General features: G+C 39.4%; 1 protein-coding gene across 5 annotated transcripts in view; it reads left to right on the forward strand.

Annotated features, from left to right (window-relative positions):
* Positions 1–16,496, forward strand: part of FER (FER tyrosine kinase) — a 412,213-nt gene that overhangs the window by 84,347 nt on the left and 311,370 nt on the right. For 4 of the 5 annotated variants that reach the window (XM_074952926.1, XM_074952925.1, XM_074952927.1 and 1 more), the window contains 3 exons: positions 602–785; positions 6,351–6,488; positions 7,344–7,463. In XM_074952926.1, coding sequence (XP_074809027.1) covers positions 602–785; positions 6,351–6,488; positions 7,344–7,463 — 442 coding nt within the window. Of the gene's footprint in view, positions 1–601; positions 786–6,350; positions 6,489–7,343; positions 7,464–15,348; positions 15,443–16,496 lie in introns of those variants that run through there. The other variant, XM_074952929.1, reaches the window with a different exon arrangement.

The raw sequence follows: 16,496 nt of genomic DNA on the forward strand, positions 1-16,496 counted from the left end.
GAGTCTTTGGTTAGATCATTTTCAGTTGGATTTTTCTAGTGTGGAGGAAAGTTAATCTCCAGCTTCAAAAGAAGATAATGTGGAGGAAAAGTGATTTGGGAGACTTTGTAGGTATTGAATATTGTGGTAGGAAGTGGTGAAGCAGATTGAACATTGTGTGCATAGATTTGTCGTGTTCGTATATTTTTGTTGTATGCCATCAAATTATTGTAATTTTTCCCACATATTAGAAGGCAGCAGCTGCTAAGTTTTCATATACTCTTGTTAGGCTATACCTTTGAAAAGCAATCAGCCAAATCTTGCAGTTCTTAATCAAGACTTATTCACACAAAAGCCCACTAAAGTCATTTTGAGTTTTTGCCATATTTGATCATCAGTAAGAAGAGCAGAATTTGGCCCAATGCAAGAGTTAAAAGAATTCTCAGGGTTAGTCTTTTTTTAACTATCTGCCTAAAGTTTTAGTGGTGCAAAAAGGGGTGAATTTGTCATTGATCTAAAATGCAATTGTGAATACTTAATTTCTGGTATTATTAACAAGCAGTGATCTTACAGTGTGCTGTACATGTGTTAGTATGAATTTTCCCTTTTTCTTTTCCTTCAGGAAAGGAGACTGAAAAAGCCAAAGATCGTTATGATAAAGCCACTATGAAACTTCACATGCTGCATAATCAGTATGTGTTGGCACTGAAGGGAGCACAGTTACATCAGCACCAGTACTATGACACTACGCTTCCTCTGTTACTTGATTCATTACAGAAGATGCAAGAAGAAATGGTTAAAGCACTGTGAGATAATCTTTTCCTTTTTGCTTTTGCTTTGTAATATGATGTCAATTTTTTTTAATATCCCATTTAATTTTTATTTTAGTCCTGTTAGAAAATAATAAACCAATGTTATTTATTACCAAATGGAATGGCCAAAAAAGTCGTTATTTGTTCTGGTGGCAGTTTTCTATAGAAAGTCCATTCAAATAAATGGGACTTCATGTTTTTCAGGCTTAAGGGACTATGTGGACATGTCAAAGACAGGGCATTTCCCCCTATAAACTTTTAAAATTATTAGTTGGTTTGAGTAAATTCTCAATCTTCATTTTTAAAACTTTGAAATGAATCATTTAATTTAAACTCATATTTGCTAATCCTGCAGATGACCCTAATTTTGTTTTGTGATTTCTCCCTTTTCATCTTAGTCACAGACAGCAGTGTCAATTGCTGAGCACAGTGATTTGATGTCTATGTACTGTTTCTATCTACTTCATCGCTGCCCAGATTTCTCTCGATCTCATCTGGGATCACATGAAGTAGGAGTGGTTCTTTAATGCAGTCAGTTTACATCTGCTCAAATGAGCAGTAGAAAGGCAAAATATACCCCAGATGTTAGGCCTCACTCATTTCAACTTATGTGAGACAGTCTTGCTCAACCTCCATGGACTCTGAGCAATGAGAAAGTGACATGTCTGGTTCCCTAGGGACTTCCGCTCCAGTTTTCAGAAAGAGGCTTGACCTGCAGGACGCCAGATTCTGATGAGAATCTTTTCTCTAGCCCTTATGCCTCCTGGTATGCCCCTAGGTTCCTGGGATGCAATAGACTTGGTCTGGACGCACTGGTTAGTGTAACAAGTAGTATATAAATTCCTTTAAATGTAAAATTCCCCCCAAAACCTTTTCCGATTGACTTCTTTGATCCTGGCCTGGAAGCCATTCTCACTAGTGCTTATAGTATGTTTGTTTTGTTTGGCAAAAACAAAAAACCAACTAACAGCTGGTGGGGTGAGTCACAAGGACAAGTTTGAGGAATTTGGTGTTGGGGTTAGCGAGGAGAGCAGCTAATAGAATAGCAAAAGAAGGAAGAAGCCACCTGAAAAAAGTACCTATTCTCAAGGACCATGGAGAGGACACTGTGGGATCCTTTAATTCTTGACAAGTTCTGAGCTTAAACTGCTTGCACGAAACAACTTGCTCCTTGATCATCATCTTTCCTATTCCTTGCTAATGTCTGACTAGAAAGAGAGGAATAGGTGAGGGCACATTGCTGCTTCCTTAACTTGGTACAATAGAATTCTGTGATCTCTGTAGGAAAGGAGGCAGGAAAAATCCAATTCTTGTCAGTGGTACCAGCCTGGGGTCATTTGGGGTATGTCTACACTGCAGTTAGATACCAGTGGCTGGCCCATGCCAGCTGACTTGGGCTCTTGGGATGTGAGTTAAGGGGCTGTTTAACTGTGGTGTACACACAGGCTCAGACTGGAGCCCAGGCTCTAGGACTCTGCAAAGTAGGAGGGTCCCAGGGCTCAGGCTGCAGGCCAGGCTCAGAAGTCTACATTGCAGTTAAACAGCCCTGCAGCCTGAGGCCTGTGAGCCTGAGTCAGCTGACATGGGCCAGCTGCCGGTGTCTAATTGCAGTGGGGGCATACCCGCTCCTTTCTCTCCCTGAGTCTTGTGGGAAGGTTAGCCATCTGACCCAAATTAGCTAGCTACTTTTTGAGTTGTACTTCTCCATCAGCTGCTGGGAGTTTCTTCCACCTGGCTGCTCAGGATTGATCTACAGAGACCATGGAGAAATCGTTTTCTTAGTTATCCTAGTGTCTCAGATGCCTTCTGTTGTGACTCTCTCTGTCATCAGTTTTTGCACTCAATCAGGTAATGGAGGCAAGTGCTGAGAGACAACACATACCATGTACATTTCAAGTTTTAAAAAAATCCCTGATTGGGGTTCTTACTTTAGAGACCTGATAATTGAAAAGTTCAGTAGTGGGTAAAATATGTACTTACCCCAATTGAGATAGTATTGGGAAAAGTTAATCTAAAAATGACACTGCAGGGTTTCATGTTGATTCTATCAGTAACTCCATATCAAATGTGGGATTTTCAGAAGCACTGAGTATTGGCCTACCTCTGCTCCCATTGAGAATAAGACCAACATTGAGTGCTTTTGAAAATCCCTCCCAAAGTGTGCATAATTTACGTGTACACAAGTTGGATTTTCTAATTGCCAGCCCTGCAGACACAATCTCTATAGAGTTTTTGAGAATCAGGCCGAGTTCTTAACTTAATCATCACCAGTAATAGTGTGTTTGGGCCACTTTAGGCCCTTAGTTACACCAGTGCGTAGTCCCAGTCTCATCAGTGGAGGTCCATAGCTGTAAATGATTGTAATTTAATATTGTTGTTTGCAGGGTTGTTTTAGTTGGGTTGGTCCCATGATATTAGAGAGACAAGATCATTTATTGGTCAACTTCATTTGGTGGAAGAGAAGCTTTCAAGACCTGAAGAAGAGTTCTGTGTAAGCTTGAAAGCTTTGTGTCTCTCCCCAACAGAAGTTGGACCGATAAAAGATATTACCTCACCCACTTCATCTCTGCAATTTTAATAAATAGTTCTGTTGATGCACAAGTTGGAATAGAATCCAACATTTTCTCTCATCTGCAGGACCAACAAGAGTATAAAGCAGTAAAAATGTAGTTTTGTCACTAAGTGGACCTGGATATCTGAATACACACAGGATCAGCTCTCTTAAGTAAAAAGGTGCCATTTATAAATAATCACCTTATTAGTAGAATACTCATTGTAAAGTGGTTGTTCACTGGAACACTGCTACTATTGGATAATATTGAATCTAAGATAGAACCAAAGCTGATGTTTCAGGGAATTTCAGGCTAGGATCTGGGTGGTTTTAGTGTGGGGGAGATGGGACACCTTCATGAGGTGTGGTTGAATAATCCTGGTTTTATGGACTGGTAGCCCTGTAGTGAATTGGTAAGATGTAGTATAGCTCCAACTTGATAACAGAACGGAAGAAAATGCCTAGAACTGAAGGGAAGAAAATTTGTATCACAGAAACTAGTATAGAAAATAGGCAATTAACCCATTCTACAAATATTTTTTTAAGACGTATAAATATTTGCTTTCCTGAATGCCCACTTCTTTTTACATTAATTTCAAATCATGTACCTTGTATTTTAAAATTTTTTCGAATATGTTCCAATGTTAGATTGAGCTTTAATTTTTTTTCTTGCCTCCACTGTTTACTCAAATAGCGAGGAAATCCAAGCAAGCAACATTTTTGGGGTTCATTAAGCATCTACTTGAAAAATGATTACAAGGAAAATAGATTAATGTTCCTTCTACTCTAATGTGCACTCTACTCTGGTTGGTCAATAGTGATCAATATTAAAAATTTTTTTTGTCTTCTTTCAGAACTCAGTGAGATAGCTGAAGTTAATATTGAAAGTGTAAAAAGGTAAAATAGAAAATGGCTAAGGAATGCCAAAAATTAAATATTCCTGCTGTTGGGTTTTTTGGTTTGGTACATATAAGAACAGCCATATTGGGTCAGACCAAAGGTCCATCTAGCCCAGTATCCAATCTTCCGACAGTGGCCAATGCCAGGTGCCCCATGGGAATGAACAGAACAGATAATCATCAAGTGATCCATTCCCTGTCACTCATTCTCAGCTTCTGGCTATTGATGGACCTATCTTCCATGAACTTATCTAGTTCTTTTTTGAACCCTGTTATTGTCTTGGCCTTCACAACATCCTCTGGCAAAGAGTTCCACAGCTTGACTGTGCGCTGTGTGGAGAAATACTTCCTTTTGTTTGTTTTAAACCTGCTGCCTATTAATTTCATTTGGTGACCCCCTAGTTCATGTGTTATGAGAAGAAGTAAATAACACTTCCTTATTTACTGTTGTATATATGTTGAAATGTGACATGAGCATACGTGTGCTTCTTCTGGTGGGCTAGTAATAAAATAAAAAGTACAAGAACCCTGCGTTGAGTATTCAGAGAGCAGATTATTTGATTAGTTAAAATGATAGAGAGCAAAAGGTCCCATGGGTCACATGCACACTGGCCTGTAATATGGAGACTAACTGTACACTAATTTGTTATCTTAGATTAAAGTAGCTCATTCTTTATTAAACTAATGAGTCAGTGTTGCAGCTCTACATTTTGATGTTAAAATTATCAGTGGAGGGTTCAGATGAAGTACTGCTTCAATTGTTCCTTGGTAGTGATATATGGTGTCAGGAGTAACTAATGGTGCTGCCTGTGTTAGTGGTTCCTTAAATTGTCTGTTACCTGTTTGGAGGCACGGCGGTGGTGGTAGGGAATATGCACCCAGAGCCCTCCCTCTCACAGAATCCCTTTGATGGAGGGACCATAATTTGGTTCTTTATTTTTTCCAATAATGTACAATCTGATTCCTCTCTCTCACATTGGTCAAACTGGACAGTCTCTACATGGAAGAATAAATGGACACAAATCAGATGTCAAGAATTAGAACATTCAAAAACCAGTCGGAGAACACTTCAGTCTCTCTGGTCGCTTGATTACAGACCTAAAAGTGGCAATTCTTCAACAAAAAAACTTCAAAAACAGACTCTGAGAGACTGCTGAATTGGAATTAATTTGCAAACTGGACGCCATTACATTAGGCTTGAATAAAGAAGGGGAGTGGATCTGTCATTACAGAAAGTAAAATTATTTCCTAATGTTTATCCCCCCCCCCCCCCCCCCCCCCCCCGTTCCTCATAACTGCTTGTCAACTGCTGGAAATAGCCCACCCTGATTATCACTACAAAAAGTTTTCTTTTTTTTTCCCCTCTCCTGCTGGTAATAGCTCACCTTACCTGATCACTCTTGTTAAAGTGTGTATGGTAATACCCATTGTTTCATGTTCTCTGTGTATATAAAATCTCCTCACTGTATTTTCCACTGCATGCATCCGATGAAGTGAGCTGTAGCTCACGAAAGCTTATGCTCAGATAAATTTGTTAGTCTCTAAGGTGGCACAAGTACTCCTTTTCTCTCTCTCTTTAGCCAGCTGGAACAGCCATTTGTAGGAACAACTAATTGCAAGGCATTCAACTCTGTTCGTTATCATAGTTTAATTTTACATCTGTTACTACAGAGATGTAACTTAAAAATGTAGTAGCAGAACAGAATAAGAATATTAAGAATATACAGAGTTTTGAAATATTAGTGAAATTGTTGTATGAAGAATGAAAACTAGGAACAAGAACAAAAAAGTTTACCCCTTTTTGTTGAGTTCAGGGTTAAAATTCTTAAAACTAAGTGCTTTAGTGTATTAAAGACTGCCAAGTATTATGAAGATTTACACTAAAGGTCTAGAAAAAATAAGAAATTATCTGAATTTGTTTGTTCTTTTAGTTTGTAAATTAAGATTTTCTGAAATATATATTCATGAAAACATGTTGAACATTAGGTATGCTTTTGGAATTATTTTGGAGGACTTCTATGGCCTGTGTTACACAGGGGGTTAGACTAGATGATCATAATGGTCCCTTCGGGCCTTTGAATCTATGAATTATTGTATTTTTTCCCACAGAAAAGGAATCCTTGATGAATACAGTCAGATCACCAGTCTTGTAACAGAAGAGATAGTGAATGTCCATAAAGAGATCCAGACTTCTGTTGAACAGATAGACCCTAACTCAGAGTACAATAGCTTCATAGAAGCTCACAGGTATAAGCTTTCCATTCTAGTCCTTTTATTCATTTTTACCTTGCAAGAAGAAATCATAATCTGTGTTAGGCCTTAATACTGAAAAATGGTATATGCTTAGTTTGTTTTCAGTTGGGTTCCTTTAAATTGTTACTTGACTGTAATGCTTCATCCTTATTTGTAAGATTGTCTGACCTGTGTATCTCCATCTATGTAAACTGTCCAAGGACTTCGTTAAATAATAAACAAGTCTTAAACTCAGCAATAAGTTTTTTAAAAAAGAAAATACTAAACTCTGATAATTACTGATAAAGATATGTAGGCAGATACAATTGTGGGAGCTAGAAATTCTGAGTCACAGCATTAGCTATGTGCTATGTAATTTCAAGCAAAGTTTGTTTTAAGAATAGGTTTTATTTGTTCTTTTTGGATCTGATCTTGCACATTTGTCACTCGGATAAGTAGTCCCAGTGAGTTCTTGGAATTATATGCATGCATTTTTATTTTATCTGAGTTACTAATATATAGATTAATATTCATATTATTAGTTAGTCCTAAACTTGCAACTGGATCAGTTATTATGTATCCATACACCCATATGGTGGTCCATTAAAAGCCTTAGTTATGTAATGACCTTAATCCAAGGAAATGTCTTCCATTTTGTGTTTTGTTGTGTTTTTTAAAACTGCACTCTTATTTTGAAGGAAAGCTATCATGTTGCCTATCTTCAATCTGCTTTTGTTTTCAGTATGATTAAAATATGCTTTTTATTGACATCATTTTGGAAAGGAACAAATAGCTTCTGAGCTACACTTAGTGTCTGTGTGTGTGTATACTGTGTAATATAAATCTTAAATTATTTTGTATACTTAACAGGTCACCAGAGAATGTAGAACAAGAAATAGTGTTTGATACATCTTTACTGGAAGAAAACGAAAATCTTCAAGCTAATGAGATAATGTGGAATAACTTAACAGCAGAAAGCTTGCAAGGAATGTAAGTATGTCTCAAAAAATGTGGCATCCTTTTTGACTGTATAATAAGATTCCAGAAATGACACTGTGTCACTATGAAGCCTAGAATGTCTGTGTCATTGTGAAGTGATGGAAACAGCTACAAGCATGGCTGAGAGTTTTTTGTTCAAAATATCACCAGATTGCATCATCACTGGGTTTTGCAGTCTGTTACTGTCCAGTTTTTAACTTAACTATTTTGACTTTATGAATTACACCTATGCGGTATACAGCTACAGTAAGGCATGTATCTATACTATCCCAAGAGTCCTAAACCATTGTAATATCAGAGGTAACTCAACCAATTACTCTGCAGCTAATTTGCATACAACAATTTCATCGGTTGTATGAGGGAGAATGGATTATTTGGCTCAGATGCCACACTGGAGCAGCTCATATAATTCTCCCAGCACAATAACACCTACGCACACCACCATTATTTCTACACATTAACCCCAAACACACATAGCCCATCACTGCAGCACACAAACTCATTTGCCACCCTCCCAAATTAACACGAATTTTCCAGGATATTTCCTCCAGACACAAATCAACACAAGCAGCACACACAATAACCCATAACATCACTGTGAAGCCTAAAATGTCCGTTAAGTTACTGTGAAGCGATGGAGACAGCTACAAGCATGACTTGAGAGCTCTTTTTATTTGGATTATAATCAGGTTAAATCTTCATCTAGAAGATACTAAAGTGATAAGTAATAGCATGGATTTGTCAAGAACAAATCATGTCAAACTAACCTAGCAGCTTTCTTTGACAGAGTAACAAGCCTTGTGGATAAGGGGGAAGCGGCAGATGTGGCATAGCTTGACTTTAGTAAGGCTTTTGATACTGTTTTATGTGACCTCCATAAACAAACTAGGAAATGCAACCTAGATGGAGCTACTGTAAGGTGGATGCACACTGGTTGGAAAACCGTTGCAGGAGAGTATTCATCAATGGTTCACAGTCAAGCTGGAAGGGCATATCAAGTGCGGTCCTGCAGGAATCAGTCCTGGGTCCAGTTCTGTTCAATATCTTCATCGATGATATAGATAATGGTATAGAGTGTGTATGCTTGTAAAGTTTGTGGATGATACCAAGCTGGAGGCGTTGAAAGTGCTTTGGAGGATAGAATTAAATTTCAAAATGATCTGGACAGAGTGGAGAAATGGTCTCAAGTAAATCGGATGAAATTCAATAAGGACAAATGCAAACTACTCCACTTAGGAAAGAACAATCAGTTGCACACATGCAAAATGGGAAATGAGTACCTAGGAAGAAGTCCTGCAAAAAGGGATCTGGGCTCAGAGTGAATCACAAGCTAAATATGAGTCAACAGTGTAACACTGTTGCAAAAAAAGCAATCATCATTCTTCGATGTATTAGAAGGAGTGTTATAAGGAGTGCTCCGCAGGTGGAGCACCCTGCTCTGGGACATCTTTGTGGTCAGAGAGAACTGCGAACTTCCCTTTTATTGTTCCAGGGGGGTTGTGTGGGCAGAATCCTGTGGCAGTGGCCTTCTCCTCCACTGGACTGGCAATTTCTGCTATGCCTTACCACCCATTCCCCTGCTCCCACAAGTTCTGCTCAAGGTTTGCTGGTAATGAGTAGCAGTCAGACTGATAGCCCCATTTGGCCTCGTCAGTATTGGTTCACAGACCTCCTCCGCCTCTCTGCTCATCTCCCGCTCTGCCTCCGTGCACACCCGGATCTCCTTTCACAGATGTATGGATGACTCCGGCACCCCAACTCGTGCCCGTTCTGCCTCACGGGTTGGTGTTTGGGTGGATCTCATGAGTACACAGGTCATGCTCCACCCCAGTGCCTGTCCTCGTGCACAGCAGGAGGCTGTCCTCCAGGGCCTGCTATCAAGTGAAATGGAAACGGTTCACCATCTGGGCTCACTGCCACCATTACCCGCTAGACTTCATATCCATCTCTCTCCTCCTTGACTACCTTCTCCAACTCAAGCTGTTGGGCCTTGCCCACAGTTCCATTTGGATTCACCTGAAGGCGCACAGTACCTTCCTTCCTCCCTCCGGTAGACAGTTCCACTGTGTTCAGTTATCCAACTGCTGTTTGTTTCCTCAAAGGTCTACTCAATGCCTTTTCACCACTGTGCAAGCCATCCCCTTCCTGGGACCTTAATGTCACTCTGCCCTGATCAAGCCTCATGATGTGCTGTCTTTCCTACCTCTCAATGAAGGTGATCTTCTTAGTCACCATCACGTCGGTGTGACATGTTAGCGAGTTGGCAGCCATGATGGCCGATCTCTCCTCCCCCTTGGTCAACACACACCCCAGCTTCCATAAGGACAAGGTCTCCTTATGCCTGGACCCCAAATTCATCCCTAAGATGGTGTTCACATTCCGCATCAACTAGTACATCCACCTTCTATCTTCTATCCCAAATCCCATGCCTCCAGCAGAGGTAAAAACATTGAACACTCTTGACGTCGGCCGTGCAGTGGCCTTCTACATCCACTCATGCCTTCTGCATTTTACCCAGGGTCTTCATTGCTGTTGCAAAGGACAAGCCCTCTCCTTGCAGCTTATCTCCAAATGGATCTCCGAATGCTATACTCTCCCAGATACATCAACCTCCTGGAGTCACAGCTCACTCCATGCAGGCACAAGCCTTTACAAAGGCCTACCTTGCATACGTGCCATGGCAGGATGTTGCCAAGCAGCCATGTTGAGCTCCGTCCACACTTTTACCTCTTGCTACTCCATTGCCCCAGCAGTAGCAGGGGATGCGGCCATTGGCTGTGCCATGCTGCACACTATCACTTCCTGTGAGGCTTTGCACCCACCTCCATGTTGATGATTGCTCACTACTCACCAACATTTGGAATCCATATTGGGACCATCACTCAAAGAAGAAAAGGAGGTTACTTACCTGTAATTAGAGGTTCTTTGAGATGTGTGGTCCCTGTTTAGATTCCAGTACCGGCTCTCCATCCCCTCTACTATGGACTATGCTGCTTAGTGGCAAGGGAACTAGAGTAGTGTCAACCCACATGGCCTCTTAAACCTTAGCTGTGGATGTGAGGGCGACGCACGTGTTGGTCAACAGACATTGTTGTGCAACTTGTTTAGCTCTGGATCATGGCATTCATGTGCACTCACATTTGGAATCCAAATGGGGACCATATATCTCTAAGAACCTCCAGTTACAGGTAAGTAACTTCCTCTTTATCAGTATCTTTCCTAATGGAAATAGGCTTTCATAAAATTAGAGCTGTATTTGGAATAGAGGCAGACAGATTTTCACACACAAAAATTCTGGGAAACAGTTAAAATAATGAAGCCAACTGAACCATCCCAGTGTAAGAGCCTCTTTTGACATCTGCCAAAAAAAAAAAAAAAAAGCAAGTTGATTCACTTGTTAATACTTCCCGGAGAGTCAACTGTTCTACCACTCTTATCTATGTTCTAACTCATAAATTTTATTGGTAAAGACATTATCCTTTAAATATCAAGATTAAGTTATCCTAGCATCACCACGTGGCACTCCACTACTTGCATGCTGGTAGAGAATATAGTTTTCTATTTTATAGCAGATTGCTGGACTGATTCCAGTTATTTATGGACGAACTTCAGACTTAGACCCTTAAGAGTTAGTGCCCAGTTCTGCAACTCTTGCTTACATGAATAGGATGTCGTCATTTAATTAGATTACTATCTGTTGGGTTCTTTGAAATATTCTTTTTATTCCATGACAGGATATATTCCTTTGACTTCAGTTAATGGACAGTATGACTAAAAACATTATCTATCTTGTGAAAGCTTAGAGATATTTGTACTTGGTAGGATCAATATACAAAAAGTGGAAACCATCTGTGGGTTGTAGTCTAGTGAGAATCTGGAAAAGTGTAGGCACAGGAAGATGTGTCAAAAAGGTTTGACGCATCACATTTTTCAGAACAGTGAGAGACCTGAAAGGAATAGATTGTACTATTGGGTTGGTACAGGCCAAAGCCTGGAGAGGTTATGGAAGAGCCTGGGAAGAAGCTTAGAGCTGTTGTAATAAGGTATAATCACACAGAATGAGGTGAACCTCTGGAGAATTTAGGATGACCTTTATGCAGGGTTTTGAAGATTTAAACCCTGATTTTGACCTCATATTCCACAAGGAGCCAATGAAGAGAGCAGTGGGGTGATGTGCTCTTGGCACCCTGTGTTACTGAGCAACTGGATACTTGTTTTATTGGTGGCGGGGGTAGGGGGTGAGTGGAGTCATACCTAGGTACAGAGAACTACAGCAATCAAGCCAGCAGGTCATTACTTCATGGATCATTGTTGAAGTCTGGATGTGATATGAGGAGTGAAGTGTTCTTTCTAGTCATAGCTAGAAAAGATTATTTTTCACAGCTCTATCTATTTGGGTGTCTAGAAGCAGTGAGAAGTCCAGATTAAGATTGATTCTGAGGACTGTCTTGACAATCTGCAGGTGATGCTGTGGAGGCAATGAGCTTTTAAAGTGCTTCATTTTCCCTCAGAAGCATCACTTTCCAGTTGAAAAGTCTCGTTTTAGCTTTTCAACTGGATACTGATTTCAGCCAAGCCATGGGATAACTGAGAAATGGTGCTATTTGCATCTGATGTGATGGTGATGTAGAGCGGGCGTCTTCCATTTGTTGCTGACAATTCAGTTTGTATTGTTTCAGTCTCATCAAGTGGTTACATATACAGTGTTGAACAAGGAGGAGAGGACGGCTCTATATGGGACTCCATGGGTTGAGAGTTCTGGAGGAGGAGCCCATGTGACTCTCCAGTTTGAGAGAAATGACTTGGAATGATCCTGCTACATTTCCAAGGCATTCCAGGATTCCATGGTCAGCAATATCAAATGCTGCAGAGAAGTGTAACTGTATAAATATGAATGTCTGGCCTTTGCCCTGGCTCAAGATTATCTCGTGCCATCTTTGTTCAGTGACATGGCCTGAAGCCTGACTGAGAAATGTTGACGATATTGGCGGTATCTTTAGCCAAAGCTAAATACATCTGAAATGCCATAGCCAAAACCTTTCTTGCTCGCTGCTGTGACCAGTCACTTTCCTATTTAAGGACCTCTACTGCCTCCCCATAGTCCCGTGCATTAAGTTCAAACTTCTTGTCCTTGGCTAAAAGGCCTTCAACACTCAGCACCTGCCTGCATCTCTGACCGCTGGTCTCTTTTCTTGTTTAAGCCACCCACGCCGTCTGCTCCATCATCAGTGTCAGCCTGGACACCCACTTTGTCTGCTTTCACAGATACTTTCTTCCATGCTGCTGTACTTAGAAAAGTACTAAAATCTATTTGGTAAGCCACCACCATTGCCCTTGGACGTCTCCATAGGAATACTCTCAATGAATTCATTGTGGGCTTGGATGTGCCTCAGCCTACACACCTCCTCCTGTAGCTCTCATCTGCTTCCTGAGGGATTCCACCAGCAGACACCTTTCACACTGGATGGTCCCCCCAGCCTGGGTTTCTGAGAGGGGAAATGCAGGCCACAGTCTCTGCAGATCCACACCAAGTTCCACACCAAATGTGGAAAAATGCAGACCACAGTCTGCAAATCCACACGAAGAGGCATCCATGGTCGGGTTATAAACTTTTTGGGTTGGGGATTCTTACCTAGTTGACTGTTCAGCAAGAATTCAAGCACGCTTATGAACATAGCGCAATTAAATTAGGGTAATCTACTCTTCTTCTGATGCGTGTGTGTGTGATTGTTGCTGATGGCAATGGGAAATATGCACATCTATATTGAGGGAATAGACTGCTTAAGTGAAAATCAGTGCTTTTTGCAATGTACATTTACAATTTGTTATGCATGAGTCCATGATAAAAGCAGAGTTGGTTGTGTTCTTATATTTGTCCTAATTGTTGTGAATTTAACAATTAAACAAAATGTTTAAGAAATAGAAGACAGCAAATATAGAATAGCATGTGATGTGATGTAATTCTTTTAAATCTCACTTTTGTTTGCCACCTTTCCCCAAAAAAGTATCTGTGGGCTAGATTGTGACATTTAGCCTCAAGTCTCCAGTATGAGCTCGTATGAAGCTGCACTGTCCCAGGGAAGCTGTGGGGAGTTCTTCTTTTTCTTGGTGTACAGATGAAGAGTGTGTTCTCTATCATCCTGAAGGATGGTACAGCATACTCCCATAGCCTGATTGTGGAAAGGATCAAAGCTATGCCACTACTTTTCTTCTTGTCGCCTTTGGTGGTACATGAAGGGAGTATTTTCTTTGCTCTTCAGATACATTTTTCTCCAGAGGCCAGGGATTGCAAGAGTCTTTTATTCTTGCACAGGCTGTCCAAGGGAAAGGTTCTTTGTGTCCCTCATCCCCTGTGCACCCGCACTGTGCTGACGGCAGTGTGTCCCTTTATCAGGAAACGTACTATAAGTTGATTATCTATCGTAAGATTTGTGTCTGTAATGAATTATTTCTGTAATTATTCCCAACATAGTGATGATTTGTAGTAATTCAGACTGCCAGATTCTGAAAGAGGGTATATGGAAAAAAAAAAATCAGTCGCCAGCTGCTATAGCTCTGGGTGAGCTCCTCCTGTTGGAGAAGGTTATGGATATTATTGTTTATGCAGGATACCACCAAATATTAATTTAGCTATAATTCTTTTATTAAATTCAAAGGTCAAATGGTATTTATACAGTTGCTTCAAATGTGCCTTAGATGCGTAAGCAGTCATCACGTCCTCATAAAATACAGTTATAAACAATGATCAGGTGCTTATCAAAGGACTAGGCCCAGGAGTGCTCAGACCCACGATGGTTGTCTCCAGCTTGCACAGACAGAACCCTTTACGAGCTCACTTTTTTTTATAGACTTTAACAAACAAGTGATGTCAGAGCCAATTGTTCACTTGAGCTAAGAACCAGTTTTGAGCAGTTTGGAAATGACCCCTTTCCTGGCTTTGAGTAGACAAGATTTTATGATTTGGCCCCTTTCTTCAAGTTGACACTGGTATGTTAAATGTCACGATAAGTGTATTACATCACAAAATAATTTTTCTTTGTCAGAATCAGTTTTGATAATTCAGGGCTTCTCTTCTCTTACCAGCTATAATTTTGAGCTTATCACTTTTACAACTTTTCTTGCTCGTTACATTTTTTATTTAAGCCTTCCCTTGACTGCTAAAATCCCTTTATTTGATTTAAACCGAATACATATTTTCCTACATTATGTTATTGGGTTAAGTTTAGTTAAACCGTTATCTCCATTATAAAATACATTGTTTGGAAAATTGGATCAGTTTTATGTTTAAAAATAGCGTAAAGCTAAGTAAATAATCCAATAAAGAATCATAGTATACACATAGTGGTCTCTGTCAGCATTTACCAGTGGTTCTCCTCTAAGTACAAAGAGAAACTTTGGTATTTGCTGATAAGTGTTGATGGTTTAATGGAAGCTACTGCATTAACATATGCAAACAAAATAGAAAACTGTGATGAAATGTTATATTTAGAAGATAGTGGGATGAATTAAAAGAGCAAATAATATATGACTGGTAGAGAATGGCTGTTAAGCTAGTAAAAGGGTGAGTGGGAATATGAATCAGTACCCATATGAGTGAAACAAATCTTCCAATAGCTATTTTGTACAAATATGTATTCATATTTATTAATATTTGAGACTGCTAAATCAGTGATCAAGAAAAATTCCCAAGTAGCTCTTCCAGATAGATCATTAAGATAATTTGTAAGCCCAGCATATGGAAGGTTTCATAATTGTTTGATATGTCCAGGTTCAATGTAAAGATGAATAATTTGGAAATGTATTATTATGAAAGCTAGTTATGATTAAATTGACTGATGAGTTAGTAATAGTCTTTTTCTGAACTACTTTTGTCCAGAAGACAGATGTGGGTCCATGGTGAAATATCCTGTGACAAAAATTGTAACCAGGGTGATAGTCTGAGATACCAGCTCTAGCCAGTCCTAAATGGTGTCCAAACTTCAGATGGTTATTTAGAACAAAAAGGAAGATTAAAACAACTAACTTATCTTCTCTTGCTCAAAGATAAGTCCAAACTTTCTCACAGAGTTCAGAAGTATTGGGAAGAGCTACATCAATTTCCTATTCCAACTTGGTGCTCTAATTTTAAGTCAGAATTTTTTAAATTAGAGAGACAAGGTGGGTGAAGTAATATGGTTTATTGGACCAACTTCTGTTGGTGAGAGAGACAAGCTATGAAGCCACACGGAACTTCAAGTCCTGAAGAAGAGCTCTATGGCTCAAAAGTTTTTCTCTCTTACCAACAGACGGTCTAGTAGAAGATATCATCTCACCCATCTTGTCTTTCTAATATCCTGGGACTGACATAGCTACCACTACACTGTATACGCTTTTTTTTTTAAATTGTAGGGCACATTAAAATGTTAATGCTGTCTGAAAGTAATTATATGCTTTAGAGACGAATGATGATATTAATTTGGATTTAAATTTCTATATGTTAATAGTCGATAGTTAAATACAGTGCCTAATCTGTATAAAATGAGTTAGGTCAATGAATTTTTGAAAGTTGTGAAAGAAATATTTACAGTCACATGTAGGGTCAGCAAATAAACATTCTTAATCAAGGTTTTAAAGTGAAAGGATTTGTAATTAATATTAAATTTGAGATTAATATATAATGAGGAATTTGTACAGGTAATTATGTGTATGTTAATTGAAGTGTTGCAAGCTTAAATCTGGGATTGAAAAATAGACAATGAGTTTACATAGGAGATGAATCATTAATATATATCACAGGATCAAATGCAGATTAATCTTATTTTAGTGTGTATGGAATACAATTCCCTGATAGCTAAAGCCTGCTTGATTTGACTCATTTGACTCTTCTTCCAATTGAAAAAGTGTGGGCAGTAGTAGACCATTAGGAGAAAAGCTCCAGAACAGTAAATCCAATCCTTTTTGTTAACTGTGTTATGTCACTGTTGTCTGGAATATCTATATTAATGAATTAATAACTGGATGAATGCTGGGAAGGAATTGATTCTT

Source organism: Natator depressus, chromosome 5, assembly GCF_965152275.1.
Source record: "Natator depressus isolate rNatDep1 chromosome 5, rNatDep2.hap1, whole genome shotgun sequence".
Taxonomy (NCBI): domain Eukaryota; kingdom Metazoa; phylum Chordata; order Testudines; family Cheloniidae; genus Natator; species Natator depressus.